Below are 15812 nucleotides of genomic sequence, written 5' to 3'. Positions count from 1 at the left end.
TTGGAAAAATATAATTTATTATTATTAGATTTATGACTTTTTCCCATTTCAGTGGATTCACCTTTTCTCCTCAGATGAGTTAGGGTGAATAGTTTCTGATCTACATTTTCTCTCTGCTGTTTATTTTCTTGTATCCTTTGATCATGCTCATTCTTAGTCACACTTTTCTGTAAGCACTTCCAGTCCTTTCGATCAGTTTATCATTTTTACTGCACCTTTTTCTGATGTATATTTCTTAGATGGGCTAACCAGAAATGAACAAAATACTCCAGATGAGGCCGAATTATTGATATACATAACAAATAAAATCCTGGCTCTGTTGAAGTTGCTGTGAATTCACTGTCATCGAAGGGCTGAGGTTTCTCCTAGCACTGTCACACTTCCCACATTATTCTTCCTCCCATTTTTCATACATTCAGTTTCAGAATCTGGCAACTTAGACTTAATCTAGAATTCCACAGATTCCGTTAAATCCATTAAATTGCTGTTAGTCCTCAGATCAGGAGTTTTTCCCTGTGGACATGATTAGTTCCCTCCCCAAACTTTGTCCTGATTCACATTTGTTAGGGATGTTAGTAACTAATCTTGATGTTAGTTTTGAGTAGCTGAAACTGAGAGAAGCAGCACAGACTGAAACAATGCTGTTTGTGTTCACAATGACCTTTAGCTGCAAAACCCGATAAAATACATTATTTAGTATATGAAAGCAAACAAATTTTTTGCCTCAGTAAATGACTGTCCATAGTGCACTATGAGTATGAGGCAAAACAACTCTGAGTTTTTTACAGTGTCTGCAAAAGGAATCTGTTGGTTTTTGTTTCCTCTCCAGAAACATCTAAGAAATGTTCAGGTTGTTGCTGCCTAATACAGTAAATGAAATGTTAATAAATTGCCAGCAATTTAGCCTGACAATAACATGGATTGACCAAATTGATTAAATTGATTATGTTTCATGTATTTACAATATGTAGACACAAGCCTAATTTATTTTCTGAAGAGTTCAAGGTAGGTATCACTGGTATAAAAAAAGGCAAAACCAAAACAATGGAGTAATGTTTGTGGTTGCTATCTGCAATAATCTAATGCTGACAGAGAGCAGTATTTTATTTAGTAATTAACAGTGTAAAGGGAAGAGAAGCTGTCATGTTGGTTCTTAAGCTGGGGAATGTGATGAAAGATGATATCTGCGATCTCATCCTTTCCACTTGTTTAGGATTGTCAGAATGAGAAATGTCAGCATTATGAAAGCTCAGCTCTGCTCTTGATATGATAAAACCCTTCAAAAGCCAGTCTTTCTTTCCCTCTCCCCCTCCTTTCTCCCTCTCCTGCTTGCACTTGCTTTTTTTATTTATCCTGTTTTGTTAGATGGCAGAAATATAATTCTTTTCTTTCTTCCTATTATAAGCCTCCATTTTTGTTTTATTATATGTTTCACAACCCCTAATGCCCCACTGAAAATTACCTTGTTAAATGACAGTGTTTCAAAGCCATGAATCCTTTCCACCATTCCCTCAGAGGTTTGAAACAGTCAACAGACTGTAAAGAATAAATAATAAAAAAGTATTGATTATTTTGATGACTGTGAGATTCAATTAAGTATTAATTTTGCCCTCCAGTGGACCTATCAAGGTATTCAAAAGGGAGGATTCGGCTCAACTAAATGCGTGCTGAGTGCTTCAGCCTTAAATAGGGAGAAAATGTGTTTACCTACAGTATTTGAAGAGGAGTGCATTGATGCACAGAGTCCAATATTTAAGTGCTGTGCAAATTGAGCCCTGGTGACAGTGACATTGTTTTCGGCAGTATGAGTATTGACTAAAGAAGAGCATTTGATGACAGCTTAAACTATTTGTATTGATTAACATTTTCATAGATTATCATGTGTCATATCAAATTCACTTTTCAGACATGAATACATTAAAAAACCCACAGGCGAACATCGACCAATGTGAGGACGGGACAGAGGGAACATGCTAGCCAACCTACTTGCTCGCTGGTCACCTGTTCTCTGCATAAGAACCATTTAGGCATGAACTTTGCAATAAATAGCTGCTAGAGAGATCAACAAGGTCACTTGCTCTTTTTCTTAGTTTTTTTTTTTCTCTGGTTTCTGTGCTGTCATGATATTATACTTATTATTTTGCAAACGGAATAACTGAGTGTGCTTGGAAATAATGCCTGACACCCAAATATCCTCAATGAGCAGAAGATAAAACAGATTCTGATCATCAAGAAAAAATTTAGATGTGTACATATGTGTAATGTTGTATGGGGCATATAATGGTGCAAACACAAGAATAATTGCAAACTGTATGTGTAAGTATCTTCCCTAATTTTATCTTCTAGAAAATGTTTTCTGTGGTTTTTATTTTCAAAAGAAACATCAGTGTTTGTGTCTTTATGGACTTTTGGAGCATAGTATCCCAATGACAGGAAGAGTTAGAAGAAAATTGTATCTCTTAAAAGTGTGTAATGAAATGGCTATTTGATGCTGTGTATTTTCATAGAAATGCTGTAATGCTAGAAACTGTGCATTTGATTTTGTTAATGTTATACAGCTGAGGATGCCTCTTTAAATCACTATGGAGCACTCACAGGGGGCTCCTCTTCTGTGGTATCGGAGCATATAGGAATTTCTTCTCTTACTATGCTAAGGTCAGGGTGAGGTGTAAAAACATACACACAAAAAAAAGCACATCCCACAATTAAAGCTGTGTTGGTTATGTTGCTTTCATAGAAGTTTTTCTCCAAAGCATCCTGAATCTCTCACATGCTAGTTGAGCTTTAATAGGGTGGGGAGTAATGGAAAACTCATTGGATCTGTAATAGCTCTTCACTTGACTGCAGCCAGCAATAACAGCAGGAGCAGCCAGAGATAAGAGAGAGAGAGAGAGTGTGTGTGTATGTGTGTGTGTGAGAGAGAGAGAGGGAGTGGAAGAGAGAGTATACGCACACCAAAGCTGCCACTTTTTTTCCCCCCTCACTCTTTTTTTCCCCCATCCTAGGATCCAATGATAGCTGGACAAGTCAGTAAGCCCTTGCTGTCACTGCGGAGTGAAATGAATGCAGAGTTGAGAGGTGAGGACAAGGCAGCTACTTCAGACAACGAGCTGAATGAGCCCTTGCTTGCGCCTGTGGAATCAAATGACAGCGAGGACACTCCCAGCAAGCTCTTCGGTAAGTCTGCCTAGGTATTTCATTTCACTGCTACCATGTTGTCCGGAAGAGCAATCTTCCCCTGTTCTTTTTTTTTTTTTTTTTTTTGCTCAATTTTCTTGTAAGTAGGAAAGAGTAGCTTGGAGCATGCAGGCACAGAGTCCTTTGCTCCTATTGCCACTGGTTACCAGAATGACAGCATCAGTCCTGAAAACTTTTGTTAACAATGGACGTATTTAGTGCAAGTGGCAGATGTTTTATGAATATTTTGAAACATGGACTCTAACATAAAATTGTGTCTGTGTGTGTGTGTATAATTTTCTTGGAGTACTTTAACAATTATTGTGGTAGGTGCTGGTGTGTTGCACATGCTACCAGCTTTTTCCGAGGCTTGATTAAACTGAAAAGTTAAAATTTTTTAACAGTAAAAATAAATCTGACTGAAGAGAACTGAAAGTTTCTTGTAGAAAACACTTCATATTGAGTTAACAAAGCCTAGCAAGGGTATTGCACGTGGAGCTAATGTTTTTTGAATTTAAATTAGAAATTAAATATTCCTCCTCAAGCCTGTGGATAGAGAGATTACCTTTTGATTTTTTATTCATTTTGGAATAGTCTAAATTGTGCCAGATAAGTGTAACATTTCACAATCAAAACAAAAGCAGAAAGAGTGGCACTCCAACACAGACATCTGTCATTCAAACGGATGACACCCTGTAAGCCAACTCAAGCAACTCTGATCTCTAATCAGAAAAGGGAGCAGAGCTGTTGAGGCGCGTGCTTGAGTGATAGATGTTGATAGGTGTCTGAGCTGTAGCAGCACTGTATGGTACATTGTGACATTTGGGGTTTAGAAGGACTACACTCCTGAAGAAGTCCCTTTTAATTATTTCTATTTGTGACCTGAGACAAACCTTAATAAAATGGAGCACTTACTCATTTTTTATTATTCTATCGGTGGAAGTCAAAGGGAAAAAGGTCTTTTTTAAAGGGAATGCAGCTCTAAGGGAGAGGGGATGAGAGCCCATTTTCTAAGATTCAACTTTTGATTTCATAATCTGTAAGGAAATCTGTAGCAGTGTTCAGATTTCAGTATTTTCCTTAGAATAAGACCTGCAATATTTTTTAAAAACAAAAGAACACGTGCAATTGTATATTGTAATATTCTTTACACATTACTGAAACATACAGCACAGAATGTTTTAATAAATAACTTCACTACAGATGCAGGAAAAATAATAATTAAACACCCCCTAAAATTTAATTTCTGGATTGCAGTAATGACTGTTAGTGAATATCCTATCCATTTTTAAGCACCCTCTTAGTAATCTTTGTTTCCATGGAAAACATAATTTCCATTAGCAGTTTGAATGTTCAAAAAGCATATAATAATTATTTTAGCCCATTTTATCCAGTAAAGAATTATAATGTCTAAAATTCAAAAGGCTATCTAGAGTAATATAAATATCTTCAGCTGTGTTTATATGTTTTATTTGCTCAAATGTTTAGGCTCCCTCTATTAAATACAGCCAGGCATATAGAAAGCAAAAAATGAGCTTTTATTTCAGGATAGTGAAATGTCTGTTTGTTTTTTGATCAGGCAAGTATTCTAATAAAAGGCAGGATATTTTTTGAGCCCTTGTCATTTGGATGTTCTACAGTGGTAGTGAAATATACACAGACACTTTCATTAGAGTTGTCGTGTGTGATATAGAAATGATGTGTAACCATATCTTGCTCCTTTCTGGGCTGAAAATATAATTTATCTCACTAAAAGCACAAGTGAAAAAGCTAAAAATTCGTATATTGTGCTTTTTCTATTGGTGAGTGTAAGATGTTTGCTAGTCTGATCCTTATACTGCTAAAAAGATGTTCCCAAGTAAACAAAAGTAGGTGAAATAGTCCAGCTGCTTCGATATGAACTTATGTACCATTTATTGAGGTTTTGTTAGAATTATGCCAGATACTACAGATCTATTAGCAACAGTCCTTGTCAATTAATTTTAGTAACTTTTATAACAAAAAAAAATGATAGTGGGGGAATTTTGATACCTTTGAGGATCAAATTGAGACAATGTAAAATAAAGATGATTAGATGTTATATCACAGTGCATCCCTTAAGATAGATTTGCAGTAAACATTAAAAATTATCAACTGCAGTTGTGTTAAAGCTCTGATACATAAACATGGAACATCACCACCCTATAGTTTTTTCTTTGTTTAATGTTATGAATAGCATGTTAGGAATGCATACTTCGTACTTTTCTTTGCAGTGTCTGAAGTTAAATTATTATAAACATATTGACAGGTGTTGGCATAGAGAATGACAACTTTCTCCTTCAACCTTCTTTCATGTAATGAGAGATAATAAATATCTTTTTAAAATATAACAATTAATACATGTTGTGTGAAAATTTTCCCCAAATCTCTTAAGCAGGTGAGGGAGGAGCATTTTAGAAAGTCAAGAGGAGACAGGTCCCTAGAGAACAAAGTTTTTCTACACTGCTGCTTTTCATTTTTTTTAAGGATTTGTGAAAATCATGTAGTGGTTTAGTTGGAATGAATGACCAGCATTTGTGTGTTTTGTTGATGTTAGCAATATTTCATGAGTCTTATTTTCATATAGATGAACAGACTTGAACGATGAGCTGGGAAGAGCATTCTTTTCTTTTACCAGACACATTCTGCTTAGCTTCTTTTGATGGATAAGTTTATTTCTGCAAAGGCCTGCCTTTCTCACCTTTACCTTTTCCTAAAATTTACCTGCTTATTCTCAAATTTTTTTCTTGTTCTGGTATTTCACTGCATTTGTTAAAAACAGTGGGTATTTGTTACCAGTCAAAATGGTACCTTTTCAGTAACAGTCCCTGCGGCCAGTGAGGAAAGGGCAGGAGCACAACTAATTGTATTTATTTTTTAAGAGAGGCACTAAACTTTTGTTTCTCTTATGGGTGCTTTGCTATCAATAATAAAGTGGATGAATGCTGCAGCATTTTAAGTCTCAGAAATACCAGCATTAAGCATAAGTTCCTGACAACTTGAAATAGCTTCCACCTGAAATTGGTGTACAGGTGTCTGGGTAGATGCACTTTGTCACTGTGTTGCAGCTGTTCCCTGTGGGTGAGGACAGGAGTTGCTGTGATTAGAGGGGTTGCTGTTGTTTGCTGGCTTGTTTTCTCCTGGTGGTGGTGATTTTTTTTTTTTCATTTTTAGAATTTGTTTCTCTTTGAAAGAAAATGCTGTCCCATAGTCCAGGAGTCTGTATTCCTCTACTTGTGCTTTTATATCAGTGGACTCTTTTGAATTTGCATACTTCATGCCAAAGACTTTTGATACTGAAACCAGAAAAAAGTAGAGAAAGTCATCAAAAATTAGGTGCAAAATGTTGGTAAAGGAATTAGTCCTGAAACTCATTACTTCAAAAATACAGTTTTGAAATGTGGGTTAACACAGTTACACTGTTTTGGTTACAGAAATCCCACTATGAGGTGAAGTTGCTTTGTAAGAGATATTGTGGTGAGCTATTTATTTTAAAAATATTTGTGAAGTAATAGCTCCTATTTTAACCATAGAATCTAATTAAGTAACATAGAAACTGAGTATGGCTCTTGACTTTTCTGGCAGTGTCATTTTCAGATCAACTTGTCTTACTCTGCAATATCCTTCAAAATACTAGCCCAGGCCAAATGCCACCAGTCTTCCTAGAGAAAGCTTTTCTTAATGTTAAGTAGCAGTTTCACTTGAATAAACATATTGGTATTTGATCCTAACTTAACTATTCCTACTTGTCATTTTTTACTGTATTTTCAAACAATTCTAGTATAAATTATGAAGTATTGCTCTGAAAAATAAATCTTAGAAGGAAAAAAAGCACCCATCATGTTTAGCTGTGTGATAAATTGTTGAGATTCAAAAGTTGGTATAGACACCAAGGGTATGTTGTATATAAAATTCTCAGTAGGGTAAAAAAATCCCAAGAATGAAGTGGCTGATCCAAGCATCAAAACCCCCTGTGGACTAAGGCTGACTTTCCTGGAGTTAGATCTAGTCCTTAATTAATGCTTAATTGAAGGCAATTTGTGACATAATTAGATGATGGGGGGGGGGGGGGGGGGGGGAAAGCTGGGAGTGCATGCACTTGACTTGCATATTAAGGTAATTTTACTGTAGGATAAAAAGTTATTCTTTGAGATTCAGTCTGTAGTTCTATGAATCTAAAAATAAATAAAGCTGTAAGTATATAGTGAGGGCAATACAAAGCCCCTAATTTTGGAGCAGAAGTGTTTCCTATTTAATTATTGCAGGACAGAAAAAAAAATTGACTGCTAATTTTTTTTTTTTTTCTTTGCTGGCAAGGTTTTGTTCCAGTGAAATGAAATCTTAAGTTTCTTGTGCTGGATCTGATGACTGTGGTTTTCTTTGGTTCATTAGTGGGCTTTTGATCTTTTCATAATGCTGTGTATGCTTGAAATATGGAGTGGGGATATGGGAGTTAAATGAATCTGTATGCATTTAAATAAACAAGTTTTTATTTTCAAACCTCTGCATTGGCTTTGGTATTTTATTTTCCTTTCCCACATTGTTACCTGTGTTTCAGAACTGTGTGCATCCTTCTATATAACCATACATGTATATGCTGCATAGAAACAAGGTAGAAATTGTTTCTGGCTGATTATGTTTTGCTAGTAGTTCCCTTGTACTAGTCTTTAAAGAAACATATGTTACATATATATTTTTTTTTAATTGGAGTTGACTTGATTAGAATTTATGGGACTGGAATAATTTCAGTTACAAAGGATAAAGGACTGTCTTTTACCTCTTGAGACAGTGGTCTCTGCAGGTCAGAGCAGAGGTCATTGCCAGGTTGCTGTGAGGAAGCTGACATTATCATCCTTAACGGTATATCTAGCCTGTGGGGGCCTTCAGACTATGAGCTTTCCTTTCATCAGTCTATTTAAGGATGATTCTCAGTGGTTTGGTTATAGCCTCAAATTTTAAAGGCCTATAAGATCTCTGCCCATCAGGAACACTTTGCTAAGGTTTGGTAATTTCAGTGGAAGAAGGCAATGTGTATTTGTTGCTCTTGATGCATTTTAAAGTGCTAGTAAATATTTCTGTTCTGATAGGAAGGTTCTTCCTATCTTCCTTCCTTCTTTTAGAGGCCTCAGACATAACACCTGAAATATGTTTGGTCTGCATGTAAAGATTCTTGTCTCTTCACATAATTTTATTCCTTAATTTCCACATTGTGGGTGCTTTGTTCTAAGACACTATCAGTTATCCATCCCATAGAACTGATCCTGTTAGTGCTTGAATGTGTGATACTTTCCTTAAAGCAAATAATCTGTGGATTAGGAGCCCTATTTAATTACAAAGACTGTGTCAATGAGAAACATTAATGGGTGGCATGTTTACAGGACTGAGTCATCATACAGTCTTATAAATTCATTTTGTAAAATTTATTGATGTCTTGCTTAAACAATGAGTAAGTTTTTGAAGAACCCAGAGATTTGGCTATGTGATTGATTGTTATTTCTGAAGGATATATTTTACATGAACATTTTTAAATAAATATTTGCAAACAGGGACTTGAATTACTCTGAATAATGCTTTTGTCTGAGTTCTTGGCAGAATTCTTACTCTGTCAGTGGGACATGTACTTGTGAATAAGGAATAAAAGCCCATTAAAACCAAAACAGATGTTATGACTATTTAAACACAAAGCATGATGGAATGGTAAGGTAGAAAATCCATCCTCAGCTTAGCTTTCCTGCTGTGCTTAGGTATTGCAGGTAGCTCAGGCTGTGGTGGTACTGGTGCTAGCACATATGTTCCAGCTCTGAGGAGGACCGGAGTTTTAGTCACTTAGCCTTTGATGAAAGCAATATTGGGCTGATGAAGGACAGGTATTGCAGCCCCACTAATAAATTGTCCTGCTTGTATGGAAATAAAGAGGAGTCTTGTAGCTGTCCCTGAATTGTGACAAAGACAGACCATTTTAATAAAAAACAAATAAAAAACTTATACTCAAGTAAGTTTAAGTTAATAGTGGGGTTTTTTTAAAGTGTACGCTATGTGTTTTTAAATGAGTCTTGAAGTCTCATTTTCTGTATTTATACATAGAACAACTAACATTAGAGAGGGAAGGAAAAAACAATTAAATCCTAGTATGTAATTGGTATGACCGAATGACAAAAGGTTAATTTTAATTAATCTTTCTTCTCTCTGAAGTTATAAAAATAGCAACAAACTTGTTTAAAAGCAACATAAATGGCTGGCTGTTTCAAAGGGGACGTGCTGGCTACTAGACAATAAACAGGTAATTTGTGAAAAAACTGTTAGATTCTTTGATTGAGATCCTTGCCAGTTTGTGTTTTGAGATTAATAGTAGATCAGAGACTTGCTCATTTAAAAAGGAAGCAAATGTAAAAAGGAAGGATAATGGTATGTTTCGATTGGACTTCACATGATTAATCAAGTTCTCCGTAGGAATGTGCAGGTGAGGCAGATGGCAGCAAAGTTAGATTTGCCCAAATGTACACATGGCTCCACTTAACACCTCTCTGGATTTCCTTATGCTAAACAAAGAGGCAGCAAGTGCTTACACCAAACTGGCACCCTGTCAGGGCAATCTGTATAAAGTTTCCTGCTGTCAGGTTAATAAATTTTTTAAAAATATCTAAAGGCAGAGGTAGCTGTAGGAAGCTCATAGTAACAGTTGCCATTCTCCTGTGGATCATTTTTCTCTTTAATATCCTGTGTAGCACTTGGTTTTCCTTGTGTTGTCTTCCTAGTTGTTTTTTTTTTTTCTTGTCATTTGTAGGTTTTTCTTTGTTTTAATTCTTTTTCCTTGTGAAACTGTTTCTTCTGCTGGATCCACCATCTATGGTCCCTTTTTGGGGAGAGAGATGGTCAAAGGATGGGAACATCAGCTGTTTGGACTTTTATACTTTGATTTAATCACATATTCATTATATTAAGGTTTCTTCCACAAATGGTTTGTTTTCTGACTTTTCACATGACTACCACTAGTACTACCATTAGTACTTACAAAATAACATTATTTTGTGAGTTACAAAAATATTTCTGACAAACTCGGAGGTAGCAGCTACATTTGAATGATGAAATGAGAAAATTAATGCTAAACAGGGACAAAACCAGTATAAAATTAAATGTGTCATAATTTGCAGGTTTCATCAGGAATATTATTTTTTCATGTAAATAGCTTGGTATTTTTAAACCACAAAGTCTTGCTTTTCTCTTTTTCCACCATCTAAAAATCAAAATCAATATCAGTATGAAACAAAGAAAGATTTGTATTGTGACATGTCCTGCTTTATGTTGTGATACTGCTTTGATGCTCTCAGAAGCCCTTTTATTTTGAAAGCAGATGTAATCTAAAGAAGAATAGTACCTCATCCTGTCTGGCTAGGTAGAGCGTGCTGTTTTCAGAGAGATTAAAATTGGGTTTGTTCTCTAGATTTCAGGGATATCTATATCTACCAAATCAATGAACAATGCACACCCCTGTATTCTAAAGCAAGTTTTTTAAACACTAGACTACTACTTGTCTATGCCTAAAAGAAATTTGGATTTCTGGTTTTATTTTAGAATTTGCAAAAAAGAAGAATATACAATATTAGGAAAGAAATATATAAATAAAGAAATATATAAATATACAAGATTAGGAAAGTGGGAGTTTTGTTTTTCTTCTCAGATGTCCTTTTTTTCAGAAAGGTAAATCATCATTTTAGTTTCTGGACAGTTTGATGTTTTCTTACGGAAATGTTACATTTCACAAAACAGAGTAATTACCCTACTTGAAATGGATTACAAAAGTTAAATATATATTTGTAATATATATATATATATTACAAATGTAATATATATACATTAACAGCTAGTGTGACTGAAATATGACATTCATTATTTTAATGCAATAAAAAAACTCAGAGTCCTAAAACAATTTCACGTTACACTGAATATTTGAATGTTACAGAAATAAGTAATAAAGATTTTTGCATTAGGAACAGCATTTTCTACAGCTGTCTATCATTAGATTCCTTCTTTCAAGACTAGCATGGAGTTTACAGGAGGGCAGTAACACTGACTTTTAAAATATTGGCTTTTAGGAACATCTTTGTGCTTTTCAGTTCAGATAGTGGTGGTATGGTTTGGTGACAATTAGAGATTCTATTAAATCATTTTCATTTTCTAGCTCAGTCTCCTATCTGACATAGTCCTACATTTAGAAATCTTGGGTTTAAGTTGTTGAATATAGAATTACTAGCAGTCAGTTGCTTTCCAGAAGACTTTGAAGGAAGTCCTCTCCCAGAGTACATTGGACACGCAGTCTAGCTTGTTATTCTCACCACAAACACCAAGGCTTGTAAAGCAGAACATTGGTAAAAACAAAAGTGCCATCTTTCATGTCTTCCCTTCGTCCTTACAGCCAGGCTTGGAGCTGTTCCCCTCTCTTCTGCTCCTTGGTGTGTGTGCACAGCTGGAAACACATCCAGCTGTGTCATGGGCAGTTGCAAAACGCATTTTGCTTCCATCTGTCAAGATCTTTAGGCTTCCGTGATTTGTTTGAAGCTTACTGTTTGGAGGAGTTTGTTCCTTGAAGAGGATGATCAAAAACCTCTGTTTAATCAAGAAGCCAGAATTAAGCTTTTCAATTAACATACCTTAAGGCATACTTTAATATATTGTACTATTAAGCATGTGTAATTATTTCTTGAGATAGAGCAGTGTTAAATGGAGAGGAAGAAAAATCATTTGAATTCGGTCTAATCTCTTGAGCAAATACTATATGGAGTAGCCTTTTTATTTTCTTTTGCATACAGTTAGGATTTATTCACATGGTGTAGAGATGTTCTGTTTCCTCAGTGATTTGAATAAACATGAGGACAGATTCTGACAGGTCTTGGGTGACTGTCCGTCACAGAAGACCATAGATTTCAACAGGATATTCATCCTATCAATACCTGCAAGCCAGTTTGGGCGCTCCACTTGTTTCAATCACTGCCCTACAGCGGTTTCTTATGTTGTGGAGCTAAAATCAGCCAAGAAAACATACTGACAGGAAGGAGCAACCACTCTATAATCATGCTGCATTCATATTTAACAAATGATGAATTATGGAACCAGTCCTGGGGTTACTTTAGGTTTCTGCTTTGCTGTGCAGGTGTATCCATGAGTATTGCTAAGGCTCTGCAACTCCACCTCTGCTGTCATGGGAAGGTCAGTGGTGGAATGTATGTAAAGCTTCCATTAAAGTGGGAAAGTTGTTAAGTAGAAAGGGTTATCATAAATAAAAAAAAAATAAGGAACATAAATGGTAATTATTTCTAAAACAAAAACAACTAGAGAAATCAGGAGAAATTAAAGGGAGGGGAAGGAAATTAGGTAGATATATATGGGCTCAACTGTGATTTATATTTCTCCTCCTTTCTTGTACTTCCTTGGCTGGAGTCATAAATATTTGGACTGCGAGTCACAAATATTGATGAAGGAAAAATGGAATTTATAGCTAAAAGAAAAAAGAAAATGAAAACATATAAAAAAATTTTGCTACTAATTGAATATACTTTACTGTCATGAGCACAATAAACTTAGTGACAATATCCGGCAAGAAAAGCATCTGCATAAGTTGTTTGAGTTGATGTGATTTTTTTCTTCCTGGTATGAAGAGTGTGAGGGAAAACTCTTGTGTGGCTGTCTTGCTGGGATTTGATGCATTGTTTGCAGAGTCTTCTCATTTTAACTGTGTGGATATAGCACAGTGAACCTTCTCATAACAGTTGCTGACAAGAAAAAAAAATCTTTCAATCAGCTGGTCCGGCTTGCTCCCACTCTCCCCAACCCCCACATCACTTTGCTTTTATGAAGCAATGAATAAAAGAGGGACCAGATGATGCAAAGGTTTGCTCAGATGAGATGTGCTAGTCAGTGAGCAACTTTGGATTTGCGAGACTCTGGCTTGTGACTGTGGACTTCAAAGGGATTGAGTTTGGGGGTCAAGCCTTTCTCCTATTGCCATTGTCTCATTTGTGTAAAATGATGCTGGTGTATTTTGAATAGCACTTTAAAAATTTCAGGCTTGCTTGTGTCAGCAGACCTTGACTGGTATAAAGGCTGATGTGCTAGAATACAGGGTGCATTCTCCCAGCTGTGGTAGTTGGGCTGTCTGGGGCTCTACTGGAAGGGAGATGAAGGAGGGTTTTACTTTATACTCTACCTGAAAACTCAGGCGTGAAACATTCATTATAAGGAGAAAAATCAGGCCCGTTCTTGCAAAAATAAAAAAGTATTTCTAGGGTCTGGTCATATTTTTGGTTATTTATTTTTAATAAAACATTCTTCTGATTTTGTATTCTTTTCTGTGGGTTCATACAACTGTGGTATTTCAAACCAGCTTAAAACAGTCAAAAAAAAAAAAGGGTTCCCTAAAAGACAGTGTACTGCTAACTGTTTTATTTTGTTTATATCTGATATTTCTTATGGTATTCAGATGGTTGTAATAGACTCGCACAAGAGCTGCATGTCTTGTCATCTGTACTATATCAATACATTTTTATAATGATACAATAACCTGAACCCTGTAACAGTTTATGATCCATTTGAGAATTCTTATGGATTCTCAGAGTGACGGAGGCCTGAAAAAAGAACTTGACTGCTTTCACAAAACTGGTGCTGTGACAGGAAAAACTAGTGTGCCTGTGATTTAGTTGCTAAGGAATCATATTGATCTGATTCGTCATTAAACTTTTAAGTTGGAAAAAAAAACGGAAAAAAGTCAAGCTGCTTGAAGGTGGAAAAACAGTGATGTGATTGTGAGGATCTGCAATACAGGTAAACTGTGCCATACTGCTACTAATATTGATTTGTTATGATTAATAAATATGATTTTATGCATTACCCATGTACTTTATCTATAATACTTCTTTTTTTAGAGCAGAAGAAAATTGCCTCTTGCTCTTTATTTTTCATTGACTATTTTTAGTCAATGATAAATAAAGAACTTTAACAGCAGTCTGATTACAGGAAAGACAGGACTTTAAAACAGAAACATAGCAGTAATGAATAACCATGCAGCACACTATGCACATGCAGCCATTTTAACATTTGTAATGGTGCTAATTTCCTGGCTTTTTAAAATATGCTTCCACATGAGCTCTCAAAAGACATAAAAGCTTGGCATGTAAAGTAAATTGTTTGTCACTTACTGACGACCTGCCATATTTATTGTCAGGAGAAATGGACATTAGTTGGAAAAGCAGTTGTTAAAGGCCAAACAATTTTTAAAGATGGCAAAGATGTGCAAGGGCTTTCCTTTTTCTAACAATGAGCCACCCCTTCAGACATCAAAAGACAAGATAATAAGACACTTCAAGCACAATTCAAGATTATATTCAACATCTAAAGGCTCATCTCCTGTCAGTTTGCATTTACTCTCCCAGGGATGTGATGCTTCTATCATCATTCTGTCAAGAGGAGTCTGGCAGAAACGATGAGGGCCCCTCATTTCACACACTTAGTGTTTTTTATCAAATAGCCCATGCTCATTCTCATTCAGCCAAAATGGAGGGATAATTTGAAGAAGGTCATGTACAAGTACAAAAATCTTGTGCTGATTTGTGTGATTAGAAGGCATTAAAATTGCACGTTTATGTTAGGTTCTGAGATGTTTTGTCAGTTTATTTAGTAAGATGCTGTTGAAGTATTAAAAATATTTTTAAAGCAAAAAAGTAGGTTTGCTTAAAACAACACACGCTCTATTATTAAGCAAATATTTTCAAGATGGATCTATTCTAAATGGCATTATTTTAATATACCTTCAAATGCATTCACCTCCCCTTTCCTCTTTGAGAGTAGAATGTTCAGGAGCTCTGGGGGTAAAACATTGGCCTACTCATACTCATCAAGATTTCACTCACTGGTCATTTAATTCTTGGAATTTTTATTTGGATAAAGATTGAGGATGCTGAATTCAGCATATCAATATAAAGGGAATAATTTTAACACCTGGATCTCAGTACTTTTCCTCTTGGTGTTATACACTTCTTTTTGCTAACAAAGAATGGAAGGATCTGGCCAGGTACAGAAATGGAGGGTGGAGTAAAACGGTTTTCCTCAATTCTGAATTCTTTGATTTAGGCACTGAAAATGAAAAGATCGGATAGTGCTGTCAGTGTATCTTGTACATGAAACTGGCTCCAATATACAAACCATACATGGACCATGTAACATAGAGGAGCCAGCCCTCTCTGTCTCCCATTGAAACCAATAGGATATAAGACAGCTTAACCCCTTTTAAAATGGAGCCACAGCTGAGGGACTTGGCTGGAGCTGCTCTCAGTCTTGAATCAGGAATTTATCAGCCGTGCTAGGAAGGAACTGTGAAGGAATGTGCATTTGGCCTTGTGGAAAAAAAAAAAAACAAACCTCTGCTCTGTAGCTTGCCTTTGCACAACACAGAAAAAAAAAAGTAAACCTGCACTCACGGTGCATTCTAAGGGGTTTTCACTGGACAAGAAACCTCAAGGGAATTAGGAAGCTGTGAACAAATTGTCAAAAAGACAGATGGAATTGCTGACTGACCTACTGGTAAGAAACACTAACAACTTCCAACTCAGTGGTATGGTATTTATGCT

General features: G+C 35.8%; 1 protein-coding gene across 1 annotated transcript in view; it reads left to right on the top strand.

Moving 5' to 3' along the window:
- The window catches only part of POU6F2 (POU class 6 homeobox 2), a 312837-nt gene that overhangs the window by 57804 nt on the left and 239221 nt on the right, over positions 1–15812 (top strand). The window contains exon 2 of the mRNA XM_071429815.1: positions 3006–3177. Coding sequence (XP_071285916.1) covers positions 3006–3177 — 172 coding nt within the window. The remainder of the gene's footprint in view (positions 1–3005; positions 3178–15812) is intronic.

This window comes from Agelaius tricolor, unplaced genomic scaffold (assembly GCF_023055355.1).
Source record: "Agelaius tricolor isolate 1412-34295 unplaced genomic scaffold, bAgeTri1.0.p SCAF_6, whole genome shotgun sequence".
NCBI classification, from domain to species: domain Eukaryota; kingdom Metazoa; phylum Chordata; class Aves; order Passeriformes; family Icteridae; genus Agelaius; species Agelaius tricolor.
The sequence above is the reverse complement of the archived record's forward strand: the minus strand, read 5'-3'. Positions and strand labels throughout refer to the sequence as shown.